Source organism: Patagioenas fasciata, chromosome 5, assembly GCF_037038585.1.
Source record: "Patagioenas fasciata isolate bPatFas1 chromosome 5, bPatFas1.hap1, whole genome shotgun sequence".
Lineage (NCBI taxonomy): Eukaryota > Metazoa > Chordata > Aves > Columbiformes > Columbidae > Patagioenas > Patagioenas fasciata.
Window position 1 is genome coordinate 54,751,479 of NC_092524.1, and position 22,798 is coordinate 54,774,276.

Genomic DNA, 22,798 nt, shown 5'->3' on the forward strand with positions numbered 1-22,798 from the left:
AGCGTTTCCTCTGCAATGCAATTTTTCTTCTTTCCTTCCCTTCATTTCAGCATGATGATTCCTGGAAATGCTGCAGGTGTGGCCAAGCAGTTCCTCCGTTGTGTGTTCCATCAGCTGGCTCCCAATGGCATCTTTCCCCAGCTCTTCCAGAGCAATATTAAAGGTACTGTGAGGTATCTGAGTGCTTTGCTGACCTTTCAGTTACCTCTGTATGGACAGCCAGTGCAAAAATGTCATTCAAATTTCAGATGGAAGTTTTTTACGGACCTTGGCCACATCTCTTATGGACTTCAGTGAGCTGAGTTCCATTGCTGCTCTGAGCCAGCTGTTAGAGGTATGTTGGCAATCAGCTCTGTTAGTGTTGCTAGTTTTATTAGCATTGTCAGGCATATTGGATCATTCCTCCTCATTCACTAAAAGCTCGAACTTGCATCACCAAAAGCAAAGAGAATTTTTGTTGTGTCCTCCCTAGATGCAGGATCAGGCTGTCCTCACCATTTGCCTTCTGGTTTTTACTCTCATGGATTTTTGTTTGTTTGTTTTCCCCACATCAGCTCCTGGAAGTGCCCTACACATTGGTAGTGTGGGCCATCACTTCCCCTAGCACTATTTCTGTTTTTCAGGAACATTTCTGCTCATATATCTCACTTCTCCCTCTCCTCTGTATCTGATGGCCATTTCTCTAAGTAGTCCGAACATCTACTGCCTGCCTTTCACTGTCTACCCTTTGTACACTTGTCTTTTTTCTGCTGTAACTTTTACCCTCCCACTAGCACTAGTCACTTCCATGTATCCTGCTCTTGCAAGAATGTGACAGTTGCTTCATATGAAGATTTTGGCATCACTTTAGAACTGCTTATGTCTTTCCAGGCCTGACCTTAGTACAGAAGCCAAAAAAGCATATGTGGTCTACTGAACATTAATGAACATGTCTTGTTTAAAACTCTCCAAATGAAAACATGGGCAATCCACTGGTGAATCCTTTGAGTTCTGCTTTTTTACTGCCATACCAGTCTAAGCAGATCATGAGTTAGGACTCTGCTTATAACATTGTGGCTCAAAATCTTTTGGTCAATACTTTAGGAGCTGAACTAGACTTAACTGTCATGTATACACATTTCAAATTCCCTGCACAACATTGTATCATTAGCATTATAGAAGAGATAAGTAGTATTTGGTCTGAACTAACCACAGCATTTCCAAATACTGTTTAAGTTCCAAATACTGTTTCTGCACCTGTACATTTGTTTACAATTCTTGTTTCATTTCCCAGGGTTTAAACAACAAAAAGAATCTACCAGCAGGGGGTGCAATGCTACGCTGTTTGGAAAATATTGCTACATTTATGGAAGCCTTGCCGATGGATTCGCCCAGCAACCTCTGGACCACAATTAGTAATCAGTTTCAGACGTTCCTTACAAAACTCCCTTGTGTTTTGCCACTGAAGGTATGATATACGGACATTGGAAACTAGCTATATTGCCATTGGTCAGAGTATACCGAAACAGGGGGAAAGCTGTGGATGAGAAGTCACAACGGGTTGTTGTGAATATTTTCTAATGATTCAACTAATGTGTCCAGAGGACTGGATTTATTGTATGTCTGATCCATCCCTTTATTTATATTTTCTGTGGATAACACTAACAACTCTGACCAGGCTACTATTCACCTCTTTGTTGGCTTTTTTCCTCTATGTTTTCCATGCCCTGCAATTGAGAGGATCAGCATTTTAGCAAAAAAAGAAAAAAAATCCTCTAATTTTAACTGTTAAAACAAAGTAAAACTCTCAGGAAGAGCAGCAGTACCTAATTCATTTGCTAAGTCAGACAGGCAGAGAGAAATGAGACTGCTGGGAACTGAGCCTAGCCTGTTCAGCTGACCAGGCTGTAGTTCTGGCTGTCATCAGAATATAGCTGCAGCAACTGAATCTAGAAGCTTTGGGCTCTGATTTCTGAGTCCTCACAGAGGAAACTTATCTACTGGTGTGTATGTTTCCAGATGTATTTTCAGTAAACACAGTAAACACTTTTCTGAATCTCTCCAGTAAACATGGGATTCTGATGCCCTTATTCTGACTTTATTTCCCAGTGGTAATTATGTGCAACACAGTGTTGCTCAGTATCAGCTGAGGGATATAAAATCTAACTTTGTGACTTATAAAATGTCTTTAAGCTGTGTGTCACAACCAAATTCCATGAATGATACTAAATTCCTTGACACCATGATGCGATAGTCAGGTCTTGAAACCTCTTTAGGTTTTGGTAAATGAGACGCTATCCTGCAGCACTTACTAAGCCAAACAGGTGATAACCATTTCCTTTGTGTACTAGCCATGCCAATCCATTGCATCTTTTCTAACTGAAATAAATAAAAAGAAATTAATTTGATCCTAACAGTTCCAACTGCGTATCTGCAATTCACAGAACATTTAGATAGAGTATTTACTCCGTTTTCCCTTATATTCATGGGAGGAATCTTTAGTGATATATATGAAACAATTGCTTGTTCCTGAACTGGCCATCTCCTGTTCCCTCCTCTAGGGTCGTAACTGACTCTTTGCAGTTGTACATGCTTGCAGCAGGGATGAGGCAAGACAATGCATAGACCCTGAAAAGTCCCATTCACTGCTGCAACCTCTCCGATTTATGCAGAAAAAAAATCAATTACACCATAAGGAACAACAGGACACATTCTGATGTTATGGGGTATGGGGGAAAATGTCATATCCCAGGGCAACCACTGACATATAGCACGAGGTAGATGGTGCATGCATCCTACCTCCTGCTAGCCCAGGCTTTTTTATTTTTTGTCCAATCCGTTTTTATTACAGTGGAAATATATTTCTAGGGAATTTTTGTCATAAAAGGGGTAAAGTTAACTCTTCCAAACTAGCCTTCTAGTGAAATTTTCTCATCTCAAGGCCCATGCTCTGCTATGTTACCACTGAGGGGGTATGATTGTGTGTTCAGGAATAAGCCAGTTTAGGCAAAGTAAGTAAGGTCAGTCATCAGGGATCATTCTTTGGACTTCACCTGTGGTTTAAAAGCAAGACGTGCACAGAAGAGTACTGACCATATTTTTTTTTTCTTTTTCTTTCCTGCCTTGAAATATGTTCACAGTGTTCTTTAGATTCTAGTTTAAGAATCATGATTTGCTTGTTGAAGATACCTACCACTAGTGCCACCAGGGTAAGTTCCAAGAGGACAAAATTCTGTTGCCTCGGATTTAGCCAGCCTGTGCTATTCCAAGAATGTGTTCTTATACCCTAGCTAGAAAAATATTATATATAAGCATAAAATTGTGCAGTCCGATACTCTTCAGAGAATGAAAAGAGCTTTCAAATCTAGGTTACAGTAAAGAGTGGGTGAGATTACATTCCCATGTGGGTGTGAATGTATATCTTCTTAAAGATTTGATGTTCTCTTCCACCCCCCGCCTTTTTTTTTCTAAAAAAAAAAAAAAAAGAGACGGTAATGAACTTCCTTAGAAGTTCTGCAGTACAATTCCACTGAGGCCAGTGAGGTCTTTCCACATGAACACTACAGAATCTTTTGTATCTCATAAGCACTGTTTCAGAGGTGAAACTATTTTATAACTTTTTGCTTCTATTTCTCATACAAGCATGAAGGCAAATGATAGATAGAGTAGCCATTCGACTGAAACATTGTAAATGCCATCAAGATAGCCTCTGAGCTAAAAATAACGCTGTTCCATTCAGGCGTTTCAGAGTTGGAATGCTTTTTATTTTGCTGAGTAACCAGTTATTGATTTCTCTAAATCATGTCATTGCAGAGTCTTCTGGAGCCTTTTTCAAAATTACTAAGCTTTGTAATTCAGAATGCTGTCTTCACTCTGGCCTACCTGGTGGAACTGTGTGGTTTGTGCTACCGAGCCTTCACTAAGGTAACAATGAGATTATGTCTGTGTTATTTTCCGTTGTTCCTAAAGGAGGATAAAGTCCTGCTTCCCTCAAGTAGTATGTTTGTAAGTAAAGATGAAATCAGTGTCAAGTGTCAGACATGTCAATGGCTTTAATGTAGTTTGGCTAATCAGGTAGTGATCATGATTCAGTGACTTAATAATACTGAATTTCACATTCCCAGTGTATACACAGATAAAGGGAACTTCCCAAAAGCATTGATCAAAAAAAATATTTTGGTGTAATTTCATGACTTGGAAATTTTTTTCTCTTGTAGAGGTGATATCTGATGCATGACTTAAAATGTCTGGACATCACATCTTTCCTGGTGCACAAGTTTAGTCATGTACCTTGTGCAGTAAAAAATATTCCTGGTAGGGCCTTTTGAGAGCACAGCTGTGAGGGGCGGCAACGGATAGCTAAGTTAAGTGGAAGAGTCCAAGTTAGGAGCTTCCCAACTTAGATCCTGTTTCATTCTGTATTTGGTATCTCACTTAGGCATGCATGGCTGAAAGCTACGTAGAAAAGAGAACATAATGTATGCACCTTTAAAAAGTTGTTAAGATTCCTGGATGAAAGCTATAGTGTACAAATAACACCCAGTTACAACACTTGGTTGTTACTCAAGTTCAGTTTTGTAACTATTGGTGAGAAGTTGAACAGCAACAAAATCCACAAAACCCAATTGAACCTTTTACTAAGGCCCTATATGATCCACTGTGTAGATTGTTAAGGTTCTGAGCAAAAATGTTGCTTCATGCACTAGGTGCACAGTTTTCCATCCTTGATAGGTTTGTCAAAACAGTAATTAATCATTAGGAAACATTCTCTTATAAGTAGTTACATGATTTTCTATATTGATAATCTACAACTGGGACACACACTGCTTCAGTCTTGGCTTCAGTTTTGATAAGTCTTAAAAACACCACTGGACAAACAGTGAAGGTGGCATGATAAATGCAATGAAAGTCTCACAGAAAAGTTAGACTAAAAGAAAATAATGATAATTTTTCCCAGATATAATGGTTTGAACCATTAAATAGAAACTAACAGTATGTTTAATTACAGCAAGCAAATGCTACCTTTTTTGTCTCATTTGAAAGAGAAGAGCTTATGAAAGAAAACCTGAATACAGAAGAGAGACTGTCCAGCTTTTGGAAGTAATTTGAGTTAGTTCTGTAGTTAAGGCTTTGGGCAATGCAAAGTGAAAAAAATATTAACTTGAAGACCAACAGTGGGTTTTTTTCATTGAAACAAAAAAAGGCCAATTTAAAACTGAAGCAGACATTCCTCTTGCATTTGTGGTTTGATAAGAATATTTCATGTGTACCTGCTAAAGCAAATTGTGAAATACAGGAAATATTTCACTCCTCTCATGCTCAACAGTTTTGGTTATTTAAATAATATCTTATTAAAACCATGGCATTAAAAAAGTCCATGCTTTTCCTGCATGCTTCTATTAATACATTGAGTACTTAATTGCACACAGGAACCTTGGATTATAGTGCTTGGTAAAATCTCCTTCTTGATTTAGCTTAATGCAACCTGGTGACCCATAAATGGAGTAATTAGTGAATGGTCTCTTTAATGTAGTGGAACTCCATACTACATTATCTTTGTTATTTCTGAAAGCTTACCATGGTTTTGCATTAGAAATATTAGAAATATTTCTCACGGCTGTGAGAAAGAGAAAACAAAACAAAACAAACCCAACACAAACCAAAACAAAACACAAAACCAACCAACCAACCAACAAAACCAACCAACCAACCAAAAAGAATTGCAATATCTGTGTTTCTCTACAGTGGAAATCACCGTAGCCAGGTAAGGATGTTGTTTGAGATAGAATACCACATAGAAGCGAATTCCAGAAGGAATATAAATTGTGAACATCAAAACTATTTAGATTTAATTACTTGTTTTTCCATTTTGAATGTGCTGGCTGGAACAAAACACCAACTTTCAGCTAAGCTATGGAGGTTTCTTGTTTTTTCAAAGACCAAGCCATTCTGATGTGCACTTTGTAGGGGTCAGTGCTGTACAACTTCTCCCAATCTTTTTTTATCTCCAATATTTTCCTGATACCTTGTGGCAAGAATATCTCAGTTTCTCTTGTCTTGGAGCCTGAAGACTCATGTCAATCTGATATTTCCTTGTCTGAGTTTCTGTTCCAGGTCAGCATTTTGATTTTTTCAGTGCCTTTGGAACTCTGTTGAGTATCTCTTCTGTGGATTGTAATCTTCTCGTCTTTAGTTTTCCCTTCAATTATCTTAAGGTCCTAAATAGACACTTCTTGGCTTTCTTATCTCTTACAGCTGCAGAAGCTCAAACTCAAATTTAACATTTAGTTAGCATTCTGTTGACCCTTATTAAGTAAATGCAGAATGCGACTCAATTGGACGTGACATGATTTTGCTACTGAATTTTTTTAAAGAATATCAAAGTGACCAATCTTCAGTATTTGTAAATACTGTAGTAGCAACAGAGATAAAGAAATTTGCTTTATACAGGCTTACTTGGAGGATAGCATACGACTCCATTAAAGAACCAGATTTACTATTCTTATTACTAAGTTTGGGCCCTGAGATACTGTTAGAAGCAAACTTCAGTAGTTTCACATTCCACACATAGACCTCTGGCAAGTCACAGTTTGAAGGTTGCAAGGGATTTTTTTTTAATAGGGATGCGTAGACATTCGAGAGGGTTAATTTGGCTGAACAGAAACTAAAAGGATTGTGTTCTTCACTCTGATAACAGGTTTACACATGTGACTCCCCTGGGCATCATTCTTATGGAACTAATACGCTTTTACAACTCTGTGGCAGTATATAAAGTTCAAATATAAATATGGTTTATGCGTATTTATCACCAGCAGAATGATAGGAGTAAGTAGGCTTTGAGAGGAAGGGTACTCTGGATTATTGACTTCAGTGTCATCACTCCTGATTTACAGTGCAGGAAGCAAGAGGTCAGATGTCAAAAAAACACATTTTGCTTGGTTTTGCTCCATCTCTCTGTGCTACATGTGCTTACCAAGCATCGAGTTTAGACTGTGTGATATGAAACTTCCTTGAGAAAGAGCTAACTCACTGTTTTATTGTTCTTAGAGCCAAAGAAAGCCACGATTCTTGGAGCCTGTGCTTTTGACAAAGTGATTCATTGTGGCCCAGTTATATCCTGTGTAGCAGAGGTGTTAGTCTTAAAACAGCTGAATGCTTTTGAAAGAATTTCACCTCTCTTCCAGAATGTGCAGGCTGGGTTACTGATGGGAACATCCGTCTGGTGTTTTGGGGGATGTAATTGCCAGCTGTCTGAGCATGGCTCTGAAGACATGTGATGGTGGGATGGGTCACTCTTGCTGGTGAATTCTAGCAAGTTATCAGGGGTTATTTGGACTTGGAGTATTGTGCATTATTCTGGTTCCACATTTTCAATCAGAATATAGTAGAGTCAGAGGAAGTGCAGATAATGCTAACAAGAATGATCAAACAGTGCGATCAGTTCCACATACAGAGTAATGGCTCTTCAACCTGAAAAAGCAACAACTGATGGGAATGTGAGAGGTCTGTAAGGTCGCAAGTGACCCAGACAAGGATGGATAATTTCATGACTTTCCAGTACAAGAACATATTAAGTTTGCAGGAACCGATGTGAAAACAAGTAAAGAGAAGTGGTTCTTCAACAGTGTGTGACTCCTTGCAAAGTACTGTCGGTGCTAGAAGTTGGCATGTGTCCAAGAGGTCAATGGACACATATGTGGAAGAGAAATCCACTGAGAGTTATGAATTATACAGAATCCAAACTGAGCTCAGAAATTCCCTCAGCTGACAATAGCTGGTGGCTTAGGAGAGTAGTAGTGCGAATTATACGTGCTTGACTTGTTTATATTCTTCCTTTTGCATCTGTGTATGGCCCTGTTGGAGATAAGTAACTGAGGACATTTATTGTGGCCTGACCTCTCCTGGTTATTCTTATATTACTCTTGTCAGAGCACAACTCACGCACGTGGGATGTGCGACCTTTGAGTACTTGTCCCCTCAAGTAACGGTTTCATAAAACAGCTGAACTCATCCAGTGTTTGCTGCTCCCATAAGGGAATGATTTTTTAAAAAAATATTGATTGATGGATTGATTTTTATTTTGGAATGTTAGCTTCTTGTGAGTTTAGCAGCTTAGAGTGCAGGAATATGGTCAGACAAGGACCACTGCGGTTTGGGGCCCATTCCATCATCTAAATGTGTAATCTGTCTGCACACTCCATGTAACTGAAGATCAAACTACAAGCTTGAAGTAAGGTCTCTTGATTCACAGACTAGCATCATGAAAGACATGCCATTCTGTTTTTTTGGCACCTTCTCCCAAATCAGGGGCTGATATTTAAACTCTGTTTTCATTAGAAGGTATGTGGGTGCTGTGGGAGGCATGCGCTGTTGCTGTAAGCTCAGTTTGGCAGTAAGCCTTGCAGATAAAATGTGGTGACTTCAGCTTTCCCAGGAGGAATGCTGGTGACTGGCTTCTTGGTCTGCTGCAATCAAAGCTCACTCTCACTTTCAGATATTCATCTCTTCCAACTCCTTCTCTTTTAGCTGCACTTGGTACTCTGTGCAGGTGGATGTGGCCTTCAAGCTGACCCTCACTAACTAAACCACGCAATGCTTCTCTGAGGAAGAGACAAATGTGATTATCCCATTTTACAGATGTCACAGAGGAACCAAGGCCCTGACTGAGTAAAAAGTTCTGCACATTTAACTTAAGTGAGCAGGCAGCCACATGAGATTTACAAGATGGAAGATACTAGGTTTTAAATCTTAAGCATACTTTGGATATACTCTCTTTATTAGACATTATTTCATCTCTAATGGTCATTTCAAAGAGAGCAGTGTAAGTCTTCCTGCTGATCAGAATTCTTGAGTTGCTGTGGTCAGTAGCAGGTTATAGATTTGTTCCACATTTTTATCTTTTCGTCCAAAGTCAGAGAATGTCAAAGTAAGGTGTATAACAGGCTCATCTTATCTCTTGTACCTCCTTGCTGTCTCAGCTCTACAACTCTATTCTTAGGCTTCCATGTTCTAATCTCCCATGGCTGATTTTCCCCTATGTTTTGAAACATTTGTTGTAGCAGCCATAGCCAAAATGGTTTTTATTGTTTAAGTGGAAAAGTACCACTAGTCAAATGAATGAAAATAGATGTCCAAGTTGCCTTAGTGCAGGCGTCCTTATTTTAAAGGGCATGACAACAGAAAAAAAAAAATAAAGTATGGTAAAATCCAGACCATTTCTGGCAGGTTTAATGAAAGAATAATGCTTAACACTATTGCTAATTTTGTTCTCCTCTGTCAATCCTTACTGCTTTCGCCTTTTCCCTTTTTATGGAAGTACTTCATGAAAGCTGCACTGCATGCCTGGGCTTTGTAACTGTTTTATGAAATCGATCTATATTTCACATGTGAAATATTAAAATCTTGGATATAGTGCCTGATACAACATCACTCTCATTGATGTCTACTCAATCAAGTGTTCAGAATTACATAAATGATGAATGATGTCTGCTTTTTTGTAAGACAGGAGAAACTAGTATGCTTTTTAGCTTTTTTATTCTCAAACATAGATAAAAAGTATTTTTATAATTTACTAGTGGGTGTCATTGAATTTGAAGGTATTCTTTTGTGTTTTTCTGTTGTAGGAAAGGGACAAATTCTACTTGACGCGCAGTGTCATATTGGAGTTACTTCAGGCCCTCAAGTTAAAGTCACCCTTACCAGACATGAATCTGCTGCTGTTGGTGCAGGTACAGGAGATTATTGTTTAATTCTCGTACTGATCCTGTCTCGGCCTAAATTTCAGGCATGGTGGGGGAGGAAGCAAGGCCAGCATAGTTACAGAAAGTACCAGTAATGTCAGGGGAAGCAAGTAACCAAAGGTGCATACATTTTGACTGCCACATTAAAATTTAAGAAACAAAATTGGGAATCCACATTTCCCAGGATGATACTGACCTGTGCCTCATTGCTGATCTGTTGAGGATTGCAGAATGCATCTCAGTTTGGAAGGGACACCTTAGGATTGAGTCCATTGAGCTTCATACCATGTCCCAATGGGGCTGCTGCCCTAGCTGCTACCTTGTCTTCATATTGTGGCCCCACAGCCTGTGAGCGGTTTGTGTTGGAAGGGCTGCAAGGTGATCACAGGCCAGAACTTAGGTTCTGTCTGTGCAGGCAGGCAGTAAGCTGGCCCCAGTCGCTGAAGGCCGCTCTCTTTTGATGTGTAATTTTCCAGCAAATAATATTTAGGCAATATTTCTGTTCCTTTCATTCTGTGGATTGCTGAGATAGGAGTTAAGATAGCTTTTCCTTAAGAAAATCTGAGGAAGTGAGATACAAACTCGTGAAAAATCTTTCTGCCTCCAAAATGACAACCGTGACACTGTTTGGCACCACAAGCCTGTCCAGCAAAAACATTTTCCTGAAACTCATCAATTTTAACCACAGATAGTGAGCTCTCATTTTTTATGCTAACCATTATCTGTGTTCAGTACCTTTAGATGAGAGGACACCAGCATAAAGCACTCCATAAGGTTCAAGCAAGATGTTAGTTATGTGGGTCATTCATAATGCTCTCAGTATCACAGCTCCATTCACTCCTTCTCCTCTCATTATAGGGTCAAAGCTTCATATAGCTTACTATGGGCTTGTTTCTTTTGAGCACTGGTACATTACTCATAGTAAGTAATTGGTTGCTAGTTGACAGAGAAATAATACTGACAAGCGAAATTATATAGCAGGTAGGATAACTCTGAAAACAATTATTATACCGTCGGTGTTAGGGGAAGAAGTTGGGATGGGGAAAAACAACACTTGGGATTTTCTCTTTTGATAGTACCATTTTTTTTTTGGTTTTTTTTTTTTTTTTTTGTTTTGTTTTGTTTTGTTTTGTTTTGTTTTTTTTTTAAGCCCTGACTTCTACTTTTGGTCCCAGCAAAATCAAATAACTTAAAAACCACCAACCTCTTTCTGTCTTACAAGTGCAGTGATACAGCTTGATACCTTGTGCATTGGTGTTTGTTGACTTGAACTGACTTTTCCCATATTATAGAATAAAGCCATTTTTCTGTGTTGCTCCATTGTATAGCTCAGTCCTATGGCCACCCCACAGGGTGGCAATCCCACAGTCTAGTCAATCCTGAATTTGTCATTTGAGCATGCAAACGTGCCACGTCAGTTTTAGCTGTGGGATTTCACTAGTAAACACTTGGCCTTCGCATTGAGTCAATCACCTGATAGGCACAGTAAGCAAAACTCTCTCTTACAGCATTTTCATCTCATAAAGATAAAATGATAATTGCCTGGATTTTCCTCCTAGCGCTGTTCCCATATGCTGTATTCACTTTGGGATGTATTCATACCTTACACAACAATGTGGATATAAATGTCTTTTATGATGTCTCTCTTTCAGAGGCTGATGAAGTGATTAATATTTCCTGCTCTCCAAAGCAGGCGGCTTCTGTTTTTATGCAGTCAGTGGTAAAGAATAGGGGTTTATTCAGACCATCTGCCATAGATGCCTACTGGAGGCATGATGACTGCTTCTTCATTGACTGTGTAAATTGGCAACCCTCGGTAGTATGTGGTCTGAATCATTCAACAGCCTCTTCAATTTAAATACCATCGTAACCACTAAGCCAATCTTAAGCACCATTGTAATTTAAGAAATCTACTAGTAAATACACATGTATGTATATGATTATTTTAATGTACTTTTGTGTCATTAATATAATTAAGGGGATTGGTTCACCTCTTTACCACACAAAGCCCCTACAACATTAATTCAAATTGCATAGTTTTGAATCCATAAAACTAGTAGCAGAGTTAACACAGCACCAAACGAAAATGGTTTTAATTTCCAAAATAGTCATGTCCCCATGGACATGTGAGCCTGTATGCAAGATTCTATACAGACATGCAGACAGATTACGGAGATTCAGTCAAAATTTTTGAGATAACAAGGAAGCTAGGAGCGCTTCAATGTAATGATGGATCAGTTGTGGGCTGATTAACAAAGGAATTCCTAGGAACATACATTTGACACCCACATACATCCAGATTACATGATGCCATCAGTGTCACTGGTGGCGTCGGTGTGAAGATGAGAGTTAACTTTATCGCACTTCACAAAGAATGAGAATTTTAACCAAATCACCACAATCATTGTACAGATATCCTGGATAATCAAGGGTACAGAAAGTCTGTCCCCTGGATTTGTCCTAGCAAATGAAAACTATCATGTACATGCTGCTATTCCACGGGTTTCCATAGGAACTGTGTCCCCACATGGCATTTTTTTTCACAGTACTTTTCTCCTGCTCACATTTCACCACCACACATGTTCAGAATTTCCATTGACTTCAAATTATGTTAGTGTCTCATTAGGATTTGCTTGTTCAGTCAGGCTCTAAGGTTCAGTGTACCATCTGATCTGTTTTGTTTCAATGATGCCTATTTTGAGCTGGACCTTCAGCTAAGGTAAATCGGTCTGTATCTAGTGATTCATTTGTTTCTTTGAAGATCTGGGCTACTAATTACTGAATGTAAGGATTTGAAGTTACATATAATACATTTATAAGAATATATATTTTTAAAACCTTGATTGTGAATGGAAGCATAATACAGATAGACTATAGTATATACATAATTCACTACAGTCAGCAGACATTCCCATTTAGACATTATTCTGCAGCTGTATCTCAGCAGACAATGCTAGTAAGAGGCATGGCAATTGTTTGCCCATTTCTTATCTTTTTGCAGTATGGAAGCATTTTTCTTTCCTTTTTTCTTTACGTATAGCTGGCATTAAATCTCTTGCCATGCCATCTTAATGTCTTATAGCATTTATAGAGGGACACAACATAAATGACAGTTAATTGGACTGGAAATGTAAGAAATTTTTCTTTTGAGTTTGGTTTTCCCATCTTCTTTTGACTGCATTGCAACTTTAGGAAGGGTTCTTGGGACTGGCAGTCTGATGATGAGAAAGATAAGCTAAACAAGACCTAATTATTCATTAGAAATGGAATGAGGTTTACCAGCTATTTTTCACATATGAATTAATATATTGTTTAACCCAAACTCTGCTGTGCAAAAGCTATAGAAAGTTTACAGGAGACCAGTAGAGGTTGCTTTGGTTGCTGCTTATTATTGTTCTTAAAAGAAAATGTTGTCTGAAATATATTACATTTGTCTTTGGCAAAGGTTTTTGTTAACTTATAAAGTGAGTGCTGTGCAATGTCTGTAGCAGTGCACTGATCACACTGTTGGATGCTAAATATAGCCAGATTCTGCAGGGAATTATGGTCCTTTTTGGCAGCTGATGTAGTACAAGGGAACCCTAATCTACACACAAATGGTTGACTGAGAAATCCTTTGCACAGGAAAACAACATAGCTGTTGTCCAGCGGACCCATCGTCAACATCGTTCTTTTTCAGATAGGATGCATTAGGAGAAAACCTGTCGTCTATTTGCATAAGTCCATTAATGGTCCTTCTTTTTAAGGAGAAGGGGAGAGTCATGGTTGCTGTTTGAACTAAGACTGAGCTGTCTTTGCTGGATTGATACAGCCCATAACCCTAAGGCTTTTTTTTTTGCTTCCCATGTGATGATTTGAACTGTGGTACAGAAAAGCACTAGGCTGTCTCTCAACGGAAATGTGGGTGAGATTGTTGTTTTATTTCTGTTTGGTTTATTCTGTTGTAAAATAAATTCTGACCAGAAGGAGAGTCCACTGGAGCCTGACCTGTGTCTGAGGCTACCTAATTAGACTATTAATCTAAACTCAGGATTGTCTTTCTGGTATTTATCTCAAATAACAGACTCTTCATCAAGACATAGGTGGAGTAGTTTCCAGGTGTTGGTGGGAAGTCTGAGTTAAGATTAAAGCTATCAATCATCACTGAAAGGCAAAGCTCATGGAAGAGTAAGAGTAAATTCTAGGTTTGTAAGGGATATTTGGGCATGTTTTCAAGAAGAGCAGTCAGTCATTGAGAATACCGCTGACACACAGGCATCAGACATTTGTAAAATATATTGTCTCAGTTTGTGAAGGTACCATGGTATTCATTTTCAAGAAAGAAAATTAAGGCTTAGGCCTTAGTTTGACAGTTCTTTTCTCTCTGCTCTTTTGTAGAAACTTGCATTGAATCACTATGAACATAAATTGCTTGAGTGCAAATACAGTATTAGGACAAGTTTTAGGAACAAGCAGGGTGTCCAATGCGTTATTGATGCTTATGATTTCATAACAGTATTATCAGGTCTAATGTATGAATGATGTGGACAGCAGAGATTTTGGGTCAAGGAATCTGGAAATAAAGAGAATAAAAAAAAGCAAGGAAAATATAAGCGTAAGAAAAGCAATTAGAGATATTCTGCTATAACAGAATGATATTGACCTTCTCTCAGAAATAGCTTGAAGTATTGTGGCCCGTATCATGCAGAAGTTATACCACACCATACCAGTATGTTCTCACCTTCAACTTTTTTCATATAATTCATCATTGTAGAACTTCAGTGAAAGTGTTTTAATATCACAGTGAAGAATGTGTCATGCTGCTATATTCTCTATCATGATTTACTCTATAATGAAAGTGGAACATTTAATATATGCAAGGCATGACAAAGATACATATTTTTGTTCAGAAAGTCTGATTTATTATATAATATTCTTCAAATTCGTTCTGTACAGCATATACGTGTTAATTAAGTTGACTAGATTGTTTATAAAGAAAGAGAGGTCTAAAGGCAAATTACTGTGAATAAAAGCAAGAATCTGAACTGATTTTAATAAAGTCATTAGTGTCTTCAGGTTCCTCAAAAATAATTAAAAAATAACTTGTCTTTATTTCTTCTTAGTTTGTTTGTGCAGATGCTGGAACTAAACTAGCTGAGTCAACAATCTTGCATAAACAGATGATTGCCTCCATGCCAGGAGTAAGTACTGAATCAAACTCCATCTCTTTTGTTTTTTTAAAAAATGTATCTTATTCAGCTCATTTTGCTTCATTTTAATGTTGTTTCCTTTTCATTTATCTTCTGATTGACAAGGTGTATCACAGGCAGAGGCTGAGAAGCTTCTTGCTTTTTAATAATGTTGGAAAAGTTCTGAAGTTCAAGTTGCTTCTCTTGCTTTGACTGATAATCTTTAGTCATGTAGCTGACTTTAGCTGGAGCTTGTGCTCAAGAGGACAATGTGAGGAACAGACCAGCTGAATGCCTTAAAAAACGGTAGCAGTGAGGAAAGCTACGAGTCATTGCCTCCATTCTCACAGAAGGTTATCTGGTTACAGAAAGGGAGTTAATGGTATTTTTCTGGTAATGTATAAGGCATTCATCTATATCCTGCTGCTGAGTATAGTTAAAGTACCAGTACTCATAATTGCCTAGGCTCTGAATATGCGGCTGATGAATACACGAGGAAGTAGCACAGTTGGAGGTCCTGTTCAGTCAGTCACACATGTGACTGAGTGAATACCCAAAGAGATGGATGAGGGTCAGCCCAGCTCTGCTTCACAGGCTGAGGAAAATTATTTTCTCTAAATGTGTATTGCTGTCAACTAGTAGGATCTTTCCTGTATATCTTCTGAAGTGTGTGATTTTTTTTCTTTTAATGCAAATCTTTAATAACACCTTTTCTCCCAACAGAATATTTTAATTTTTACTTGCTTTAAATAGATAGACTAACATTGGTATTACAAGATATGATAGGAAAACCATCATTTCAGAAGAAATCATAAAGAATCAGGCTGCCTGCTGCTTGAATGAAACAGAATAGATGATTGGAGAGAAGTCTTTTGCAACTGAGAATTATTTTCAGAGGTCTCAGTATAGCATCTTTTATAATCCTATTATTCAGTATTTTAGAAACCATGAGGAATCATTAGTCCACATCAACTGGATGGGGGATATGCTGACAGGGCTGCCAGTGACCTTATTTTACTGTTTGTTATTCTGTCAAGGGAACTGACAGGCATAGCATTTGGAAAGCCAGAAGGTGATACAGTTCAGCACTATGTAGATTGATATTAACACGCAAAGTTGAGAGGTGCCCAGGTCAGCTGCTTAAAAAAGGAATGCTAGCAGTTTTTCAAATTTCAGCCACTAAAACTCAATTATGGCTTAATAATTTTGTGATCAAAATTAAATCTGGTTCATTTTTATACCCAAATAGGGTAATCAGCTTCTGTGCTTCAAAGTGTAGGTAATTAAACAGAGGTCAAAGAAGACTAGTTTTCCCTTGTAAATTTCACTGCAATTTTTTCCCCTGAGCCTAAGATTTTGGATACAGTAGTTTTTGGTGACTTCAAAAAGATACCTGATTTGATAATTTCATCATTTAGCCTGAAAAGTTAAGCATTGCTTTTACTTAGCCCCTGAGAATGATGAATGCATAGTTCCCCTTGAATTCAGCTAGCATTATCTTCACCTCAGACTATTAACATGTAAACAGGAGTTTATATGATACCTAGTGGTTCTGTTGTATCACCTTCTGAAAGCTTCTCTCCAGGGTTTGGGAGTCTGCTTGAAGTGTTTATCTAATCTGACAGCTTTGTTCTGTTGACTGCTTTGTGCACCTTGAGCACATCTTGTACTAGCTGAAGGCCAGATTTGCATTGCTCACTGTGTTCTAGGAAAGGATTATGAAAATTTGTACAGTGGGAATACAACAAGCGCCTCATTTAGTCCTTTTGTTTTCCCTTTCAGGTCATTCTTGCGCTGGTATGGGTCCCTTCTCAATGCTTACACCTTTATGGTCAAACTGGAGCAGTTCATGAGGGATTTCATTGATCCCTTACAGTCCTTGCCTGCCCTCTTGAAAACTGCAATGAGCTTAAGTGCCATTGGAATGCTGTATTTTGAATGATTTTGCTTCAGGAATGTCCCTGAAACATTTGTTAGCTCAAAAAAAGTTATTTTTAAAAAAAGTGCAAATTTCAGTGCCATTGATTTTAGTGATGTTTACACATAAAATACCTGAAGCCAGTCGTTTAAACTGTTTTTCCATCATGATTAATGTGAGCATAAGGGCATCTGTGCCTGTGATTGAATTTTGTTTTCTGGGATTGTACCTGATTGGTTCCACTTGCAGAAATGCTCAGCTGCTTGAAGAGCTGAGTTGTTAAACTCTCTTCGACTTTTTAAGGCTTTGATTCTGGACCACTGTAAATTTCAGGAGGGTATTCTTGAAAGTTTTATCAGTTAATCTTTTATTGCTTGTCATGGATAAGCGTATTTTATGATGCATGGAAAAGCTGCAGTGACTGGGCTATCTTTTTATACTATCATCAGGTAAAAGGACATATTACAGTGAGAAGAAAAACATCAAAGAATACCTATTCCTAATGAAATTAATCTAACTAAAAAGTAAAAGATTTAAGACAGAAGTTGTATTCTGATGAACAAGAAACAAAGACAGAAACATGGACATATTCAAAACCTGGTACTTAAACTTACTTCTTTTATGTTCTAGTGTGGAACAGCAGCAATGGAATGCATGAGGCAATATGTTGGGGAAGTGCTGGATTTCATTGCAGATATGCATACCTTAACCAAATTAAAGGTTGGTTCTGGACATACATTGATCTAAAGTGTATGTGCTTTTTGAACAAAAATATGTTTTCTGTAATGAATCTGCCTTGGAGAAATGGTTGGAAGTCTTCGAGGATGACTGACTGTTTCTTTTTCTTTCTTTCTTAAAAAACATGAGTACTGTTATAGATAAGACACTTCTGTGGGATCAGTAAAAAGCAGCTTATGCAGTGCTGAAATGGAGGCTGATTCGAATACAGTGGGCACACGCTATAAATGCAGGCTTGATTTTTCTGAAATGTTGATGGTAAGCTAATGTCACACCAAAATCACTGTGAGAAGTGATGGAACCATGGAAACATAAAACTCTTTGCCTGTACAACTAATTACGCTCTTCTGGAGGAATCCTGTGTCTGTTGTAAACATAGAAAGACATTTAGATTTACTGTAAGTTCAGAAGTTATTGAAATGCAATGATTGACCTAAAAAAATAAACCAACAGGTGGGGGGGGGATCCTTTTTCTGATGAATGCCGTTGTTCTCATTGTCAGGTTATATTCTGTTGAGGGAGGGAAAACCAAGAAGTTCTTACCAGTGTAGTCCAAACTGCTTTTTAATTTCTGTACATTAGATTGATGCCAGATTGTAAGCGGAGTGATAGGGAAATACTTCTGTCACCATAAAATATTTTATTTAGGAATGAATTTCTTTAAAACATCCTAGTAATAATTAGGTGGTTAAAACCTGGAATTCTTATTTTATGGAGGAAGCCAGTATCTATGAAATTTCCTACAAAATGGAAATTCTTTAAGATGTTTTAGAGAAGAACTAGACTGAGTAACATTGCTGCTGTATCTCAGGAAATAATAGAACTGTAGCTGTTAGAATTGCTAGCAAAGTAGCATCTTTTATTAATAGCTTAAATAAAGAATTTAATATTTCGGCTAATATATCGTTAATAGTCATCATGCTGTGGAGGGGGAAAAATTTATTCAGTTTAGCACAAGACTATCCCATTAGGTAGGTTTATTGTACCATCTGAAGCTGAGTACTAAATAAGCACTGAGCTGGGGGTGAAACTTTGGTGATTTTCATAGAGTGAAAACATTGATCTTATAGTGGAATCATCTGTCACTTCTCAGTATCAGGCAAAGTTAGAGCATCATCTTTTGAGCTGTGTACTGGTACCCTGCATAAGGGTGGATTTCCTTCAGTGCGTAAAACGAAGGCAGGGGTGTGACTGGGCCTTGATGCTGCAAAGCTGGCAAGACAAATGGGTGGTCTGGGAGTGCAGCACAGGGACCATTACAGATACAGAGGAGAGACTCTGGTGTCAAAGATGCAGTCAACTCTGAAATCTGGCAGCAGTGTTTTTAGTGCTTGTACACCTCCAACTCAGTGATCCAAGGGGAAGCTTGACAACTGAAAGAGGTTGTTTCATCACTGGGCACAAACAAGTAGCTGCCAAGTTGCTTTTATGAGATCTAAAGCTCAGTTGACAGATACAGAAAAACACTGCTGTCCTGTTCTAGCTGATATGAATTGTATTGCCATTACCTATGTGCCTGGGCTGTGGCACATGTGGTCTTCTAGGGAGGTTCTTCAAACCAAGCTCTTGTGTTTGTTTCTAACCTCAAGAGCCACTGTGCTTCTATAGCACAGAGTGCATCTGCTAATGAAGGCTGGTGATGGCCAGTTTTCCTGATAAATCAATATAGTGTTTACTGTAAGGGCCCGTCTACTGTTGCCCCAGACCTCTGCTGAAAGTTACTGGAAATGAATAGAAAAGTTTCATGCCCCAAGTTCATGCAAGTGTTCTGTGGCAGGCAAGACAGAATAAATGATAACCTGTAGTGGCTTTGGATACTGCAGTTTATTCTACCCTACTAGTTTCTAGCACACACACTTGCTCACTGTCCCCCTGCCTCCTCTGCCCCACCTTATGCCCCAGAGGGGCTGCCTTATTGCAAATTAGTCATACTTACCACAAAGGAATCCAAACTGAACTAAAATTCATCTCTTAAAACTCGCAGAAACCTTGCTTTACTGGACAAAATTTCCCTTCTGTTAAGTTCTTACCCTGTCGGCCATATGCCTTGAATCCCGTTGAGTTTAAAAAAATACTCTAATAAGGGAAGCAGCCTTTTGTGCTGGAGCAGAAATTTTCTTCAAAGCACAAACTAATTAATCATTTTCAGCTGAGCTGGATTGCCTTCTCATTTTGTCCTTTAAAGGTATTCACCCATTTCTCTTACAGTTCAGAACTGCTTGCAGAATAGGTAGGCAAATGAGTCATAAATGAGGAAGAGATGCATCTGGTTTACCAGTTCCATAGAAAAACATGAACTTACCTGAAACTAGGAATGGGGAAAATTTATTTATAAATACTTGCAGATATGTTCTCTCCTGTATAAAATGTTTCTGTAGAAAGTTCTCTGCCATTTGCAGTTTTTCCTTCTGCCCCTTCTCCCTTGCACTGTATTCTGATTTTCAGAAATGCTCTTACAATGCTTAAGTCTGATAACATGATAATTTCTTATGCTCAGTAGGACTATGTATTACGTTTTTATACATGGATATAGGTAGGACATGAACTAAAACTTAACCCAGTTCTTTTATATTTTGAAACTAAACAAATGTGTATTCTGGCAATTTAAAACTAAATCAGAATGAAATGGTCTAAAATGGCATGTTGTTTTGATTTAGCTATGTAATGCAGGAATCTGAGAACAAGATTAACATGAAAGGAAAGTCAAATATTACCATATTTTTAGGTGTCATAAAGAACAAGCTTTGGCTGTCTTTGGAAAATGAAAAGGCAGTTCTTATTAAACTGGGCCACATAAGCTTATCCTGTGGTTGCAACATAGTTGGGAAATACTTGTAAGCATTTCTGAGTTTACAAATAGTCAGAACTTTAAACAAATTCACAACCTGTATGTTGCAGGGGTCAGGTACTTATCTGTTGTAAAATACTATTGGTCCACCGATTTGTATCCTGTTATAATTATTTAATAACTGATGACCTGGATTTTCTTGTGCAAAGCATATGGCTCTCCTTTAAGCAACCAAATGGTCTCAGCATGTGTTTTGATAGTCTAGTAACAGAAGGTAATGCAAAGTTAGCTTAATTAGAAATACAGAAATATCTCAAAAAAGCACCAGTGAAAGATTCCTTTGAGCTGACAAAGCAGGATAATAAATTATCTTTCCAGGCATAAATATTTGCAGGTTTCTTGTAAAAAGTTTAGCCCTTTTTATTTCCAGGACTAAAAGGCATTTGTAGCAGCTGAATGGTGTGACATGGTCTTATTGCAAGTGAATGAGTGACAGCTGAGTCCTGTAGATGTGAATAGAATATTGCACAGGGAAGACATTTCCTGCCCAGATGCTGTCTTGCTAAATGGTTAGATTCTTTCATCTTAAACTGTATAGATGTGCAATCATTAGTTTTTTATTCATCAGCTGTTAACTTTGCTGATACAAAAGGTGTCTATGCATTTTGCACAATTCATAATTTGTGTGGGCTCTTGAAAATGTGGCCCTCCGTGGAAAGATCTGCATCATAAAGCTGTCACTAACTTAGGGACTGGAGAGGTTTTTAAAATCTATTTCTGAGTTTTGTTCTGTAATTTTGTAGACACAATTAGAGACCCTGAGAAAGGAATTCAAGCAAAATGAAATAGAATATGCCATTGCTTGGAAGAATGTAGTTCAAGTGAAATACTCTTTTCAGGTAGGAAATCAGTTCTTTGCCTTGCAGAGTCACATGAAGACTTGTTCTCAGCCACTGCACGAAGACACATTTGGTGGACATCTGAAAGTTGGTTTAGCTCAGATTGCTGCTATGGAAATCACACGAGGAAACCACAGAGACAACAAAGCTGTGATCCGATACTTGCCTTGGCTTTACCATCCTCCTTCTGCAATGCAACAAGGGTGAGAATGCTTTTTCCGCAAAAAGGAATACTAAAATGGGTTAGAAATCTTCACAATATTCCATGTTTATTGCCAAATTTCACAGATAAGACCCTCAGTAGGGCATGGCAACCATGGGACATTGAAACCACTGGTGAGAAGATCCCTGGTCCTTAACTGAGGAGTTAATCAATGCAGTATTTAATCATCAATGCCAAAAGGACAGTTGATGTAACTTCATTGGCTTGACTGGAGTTACCTGGGAAATCGCTTGATTCTCAGTCTAGACACAGACAGTGAAAAACACAGGGGTACTTGATCAGTCCTAGAATTATAGAAAACATTTTGGGAACTACAGAGAATACAATGGGAAATGTCCTTTGAAATTCTTCCCCATGAGAGTGGTGAGGCACAGGAGCAGGTTGCCCAGAGAAGCTGTGGCTGCCCCATCCCTGGAAGTGTTCAAGGCCAGGTTGGATGGGGCTTTGGGCAACCTGGTCTAGTGGAAGGTTCCCCTGTCCAAGGCTGGAGGACTGGAACTAGATGATCTTTAAGGTCTCTTCCAACCCAAACCATTCTATGATTATGGAGTACAAATGAACAAGAACTGTAAAGCTATTTATATAATCATAAAAATACTAACTTCATCTGGTTAAAGTTAGATGAGAGAAATCCTGCTCTTCAAGACTTTTTTTTTTTAATCCCTTTTCATTGTGAGAAATCCTAATCTGCAGTGTGTTATTTTCAGAACGAAGGGATATACTGTCCCTTACCTTACAATGACAGCAAACAAGATGCTCTGAGTGTAGACCATCGGACTGTGTTTCAACAAACCTGTATTCTTCTCCCAGCTTTCTCTCAAACTACCTGCCCCAGGATTCTGGGGACTAAGCTGTAGATGTGACTGCATGTACTTTCATGTAGAACATGTCTAGTTTTGGAAATATGCAGTTGTCATCTCCTTGTGCCTTAGTTTCTTACACGTAAAAAAAGGAGTATGTGTTCTGAGTTGAAGGTAGTGAATTCGAAGAGCATCCTGTTAGAGTCTATTAAAAAAAACCAAAACAAAACACTAATGAATGCCTTTTTGGTGCTATGAGTCCTTGACAATGACATCAAGTTAGAAATTAAACCCAGGCCTAATAAGTAGTAATTTATTGATTGAAAAACTTTTTATTTTTTTTTCGCTGTGCCTATGAATTCAAATGAGTATGTAATCTGAACTTCGTAGCAGCAAAGGGACAGACAAGAGGATACCAGAAAAGTGTTAGCCATTTTTAGATTACATAAGGAGGTTGCTTTACAATTAGACATTGCAGTAGATGGTGGATGATCACTGAAGTGTCACAAAAAAGCATAGTCGCTGCCCTCAAAGTCATGCAGTCC

General features: G+C 38.3%; 1 protein-coding gene across 16 annotated transcripts in view; it reads left to right on the forward strand.

The window, feature by feature from the left end:
- Positions 1-22,798, forward strand: part of UNC79 (unc-79 homolog, NALCN channel complex subunit) — a 110,771-nt gene that overhangs the window by 77,002 nt on the left and 10,971 nt on the right. For 15 of the 16 annotated variants that reach the window (XM_065840026.2, XM_071809588.1, XM_071809576.1 and 12 more), the window contains 9 exons: positions 51-163; positions 249-334; positions 1,274-1,447; positions 3,120-3,188; positions 3,793-3,903; positions 9,603-9,707; positions 14,822-14,899; positions 17,436-17,525; positions 21,258-21,433. In XM_065840026.2, the coding sequence (XP_065696098.1) occupies positions 51-163; positions 249-334; positions 1,274-1,447; positions 3,120-3,188; positions 3,793-3,903; positions 9,603-9,707; positions 14,822-14,899; positions 17,436-17,525; positions 21,258-21,433 (1,002 nt within the window). The remainder of the gene's footprint in view (positions 1-50; positions 164-248; positions 335-1,273; positions 1,448-3,119; positions 3,189-3,792; positions 3,904-9,602; positions 9,708-14,821; positions 14,900-17,435; positions 17,526-21,257; positions 21,434-22,798) is intronic. The other variant, XM_071809574.1, reaches the window with a different exon arrangement.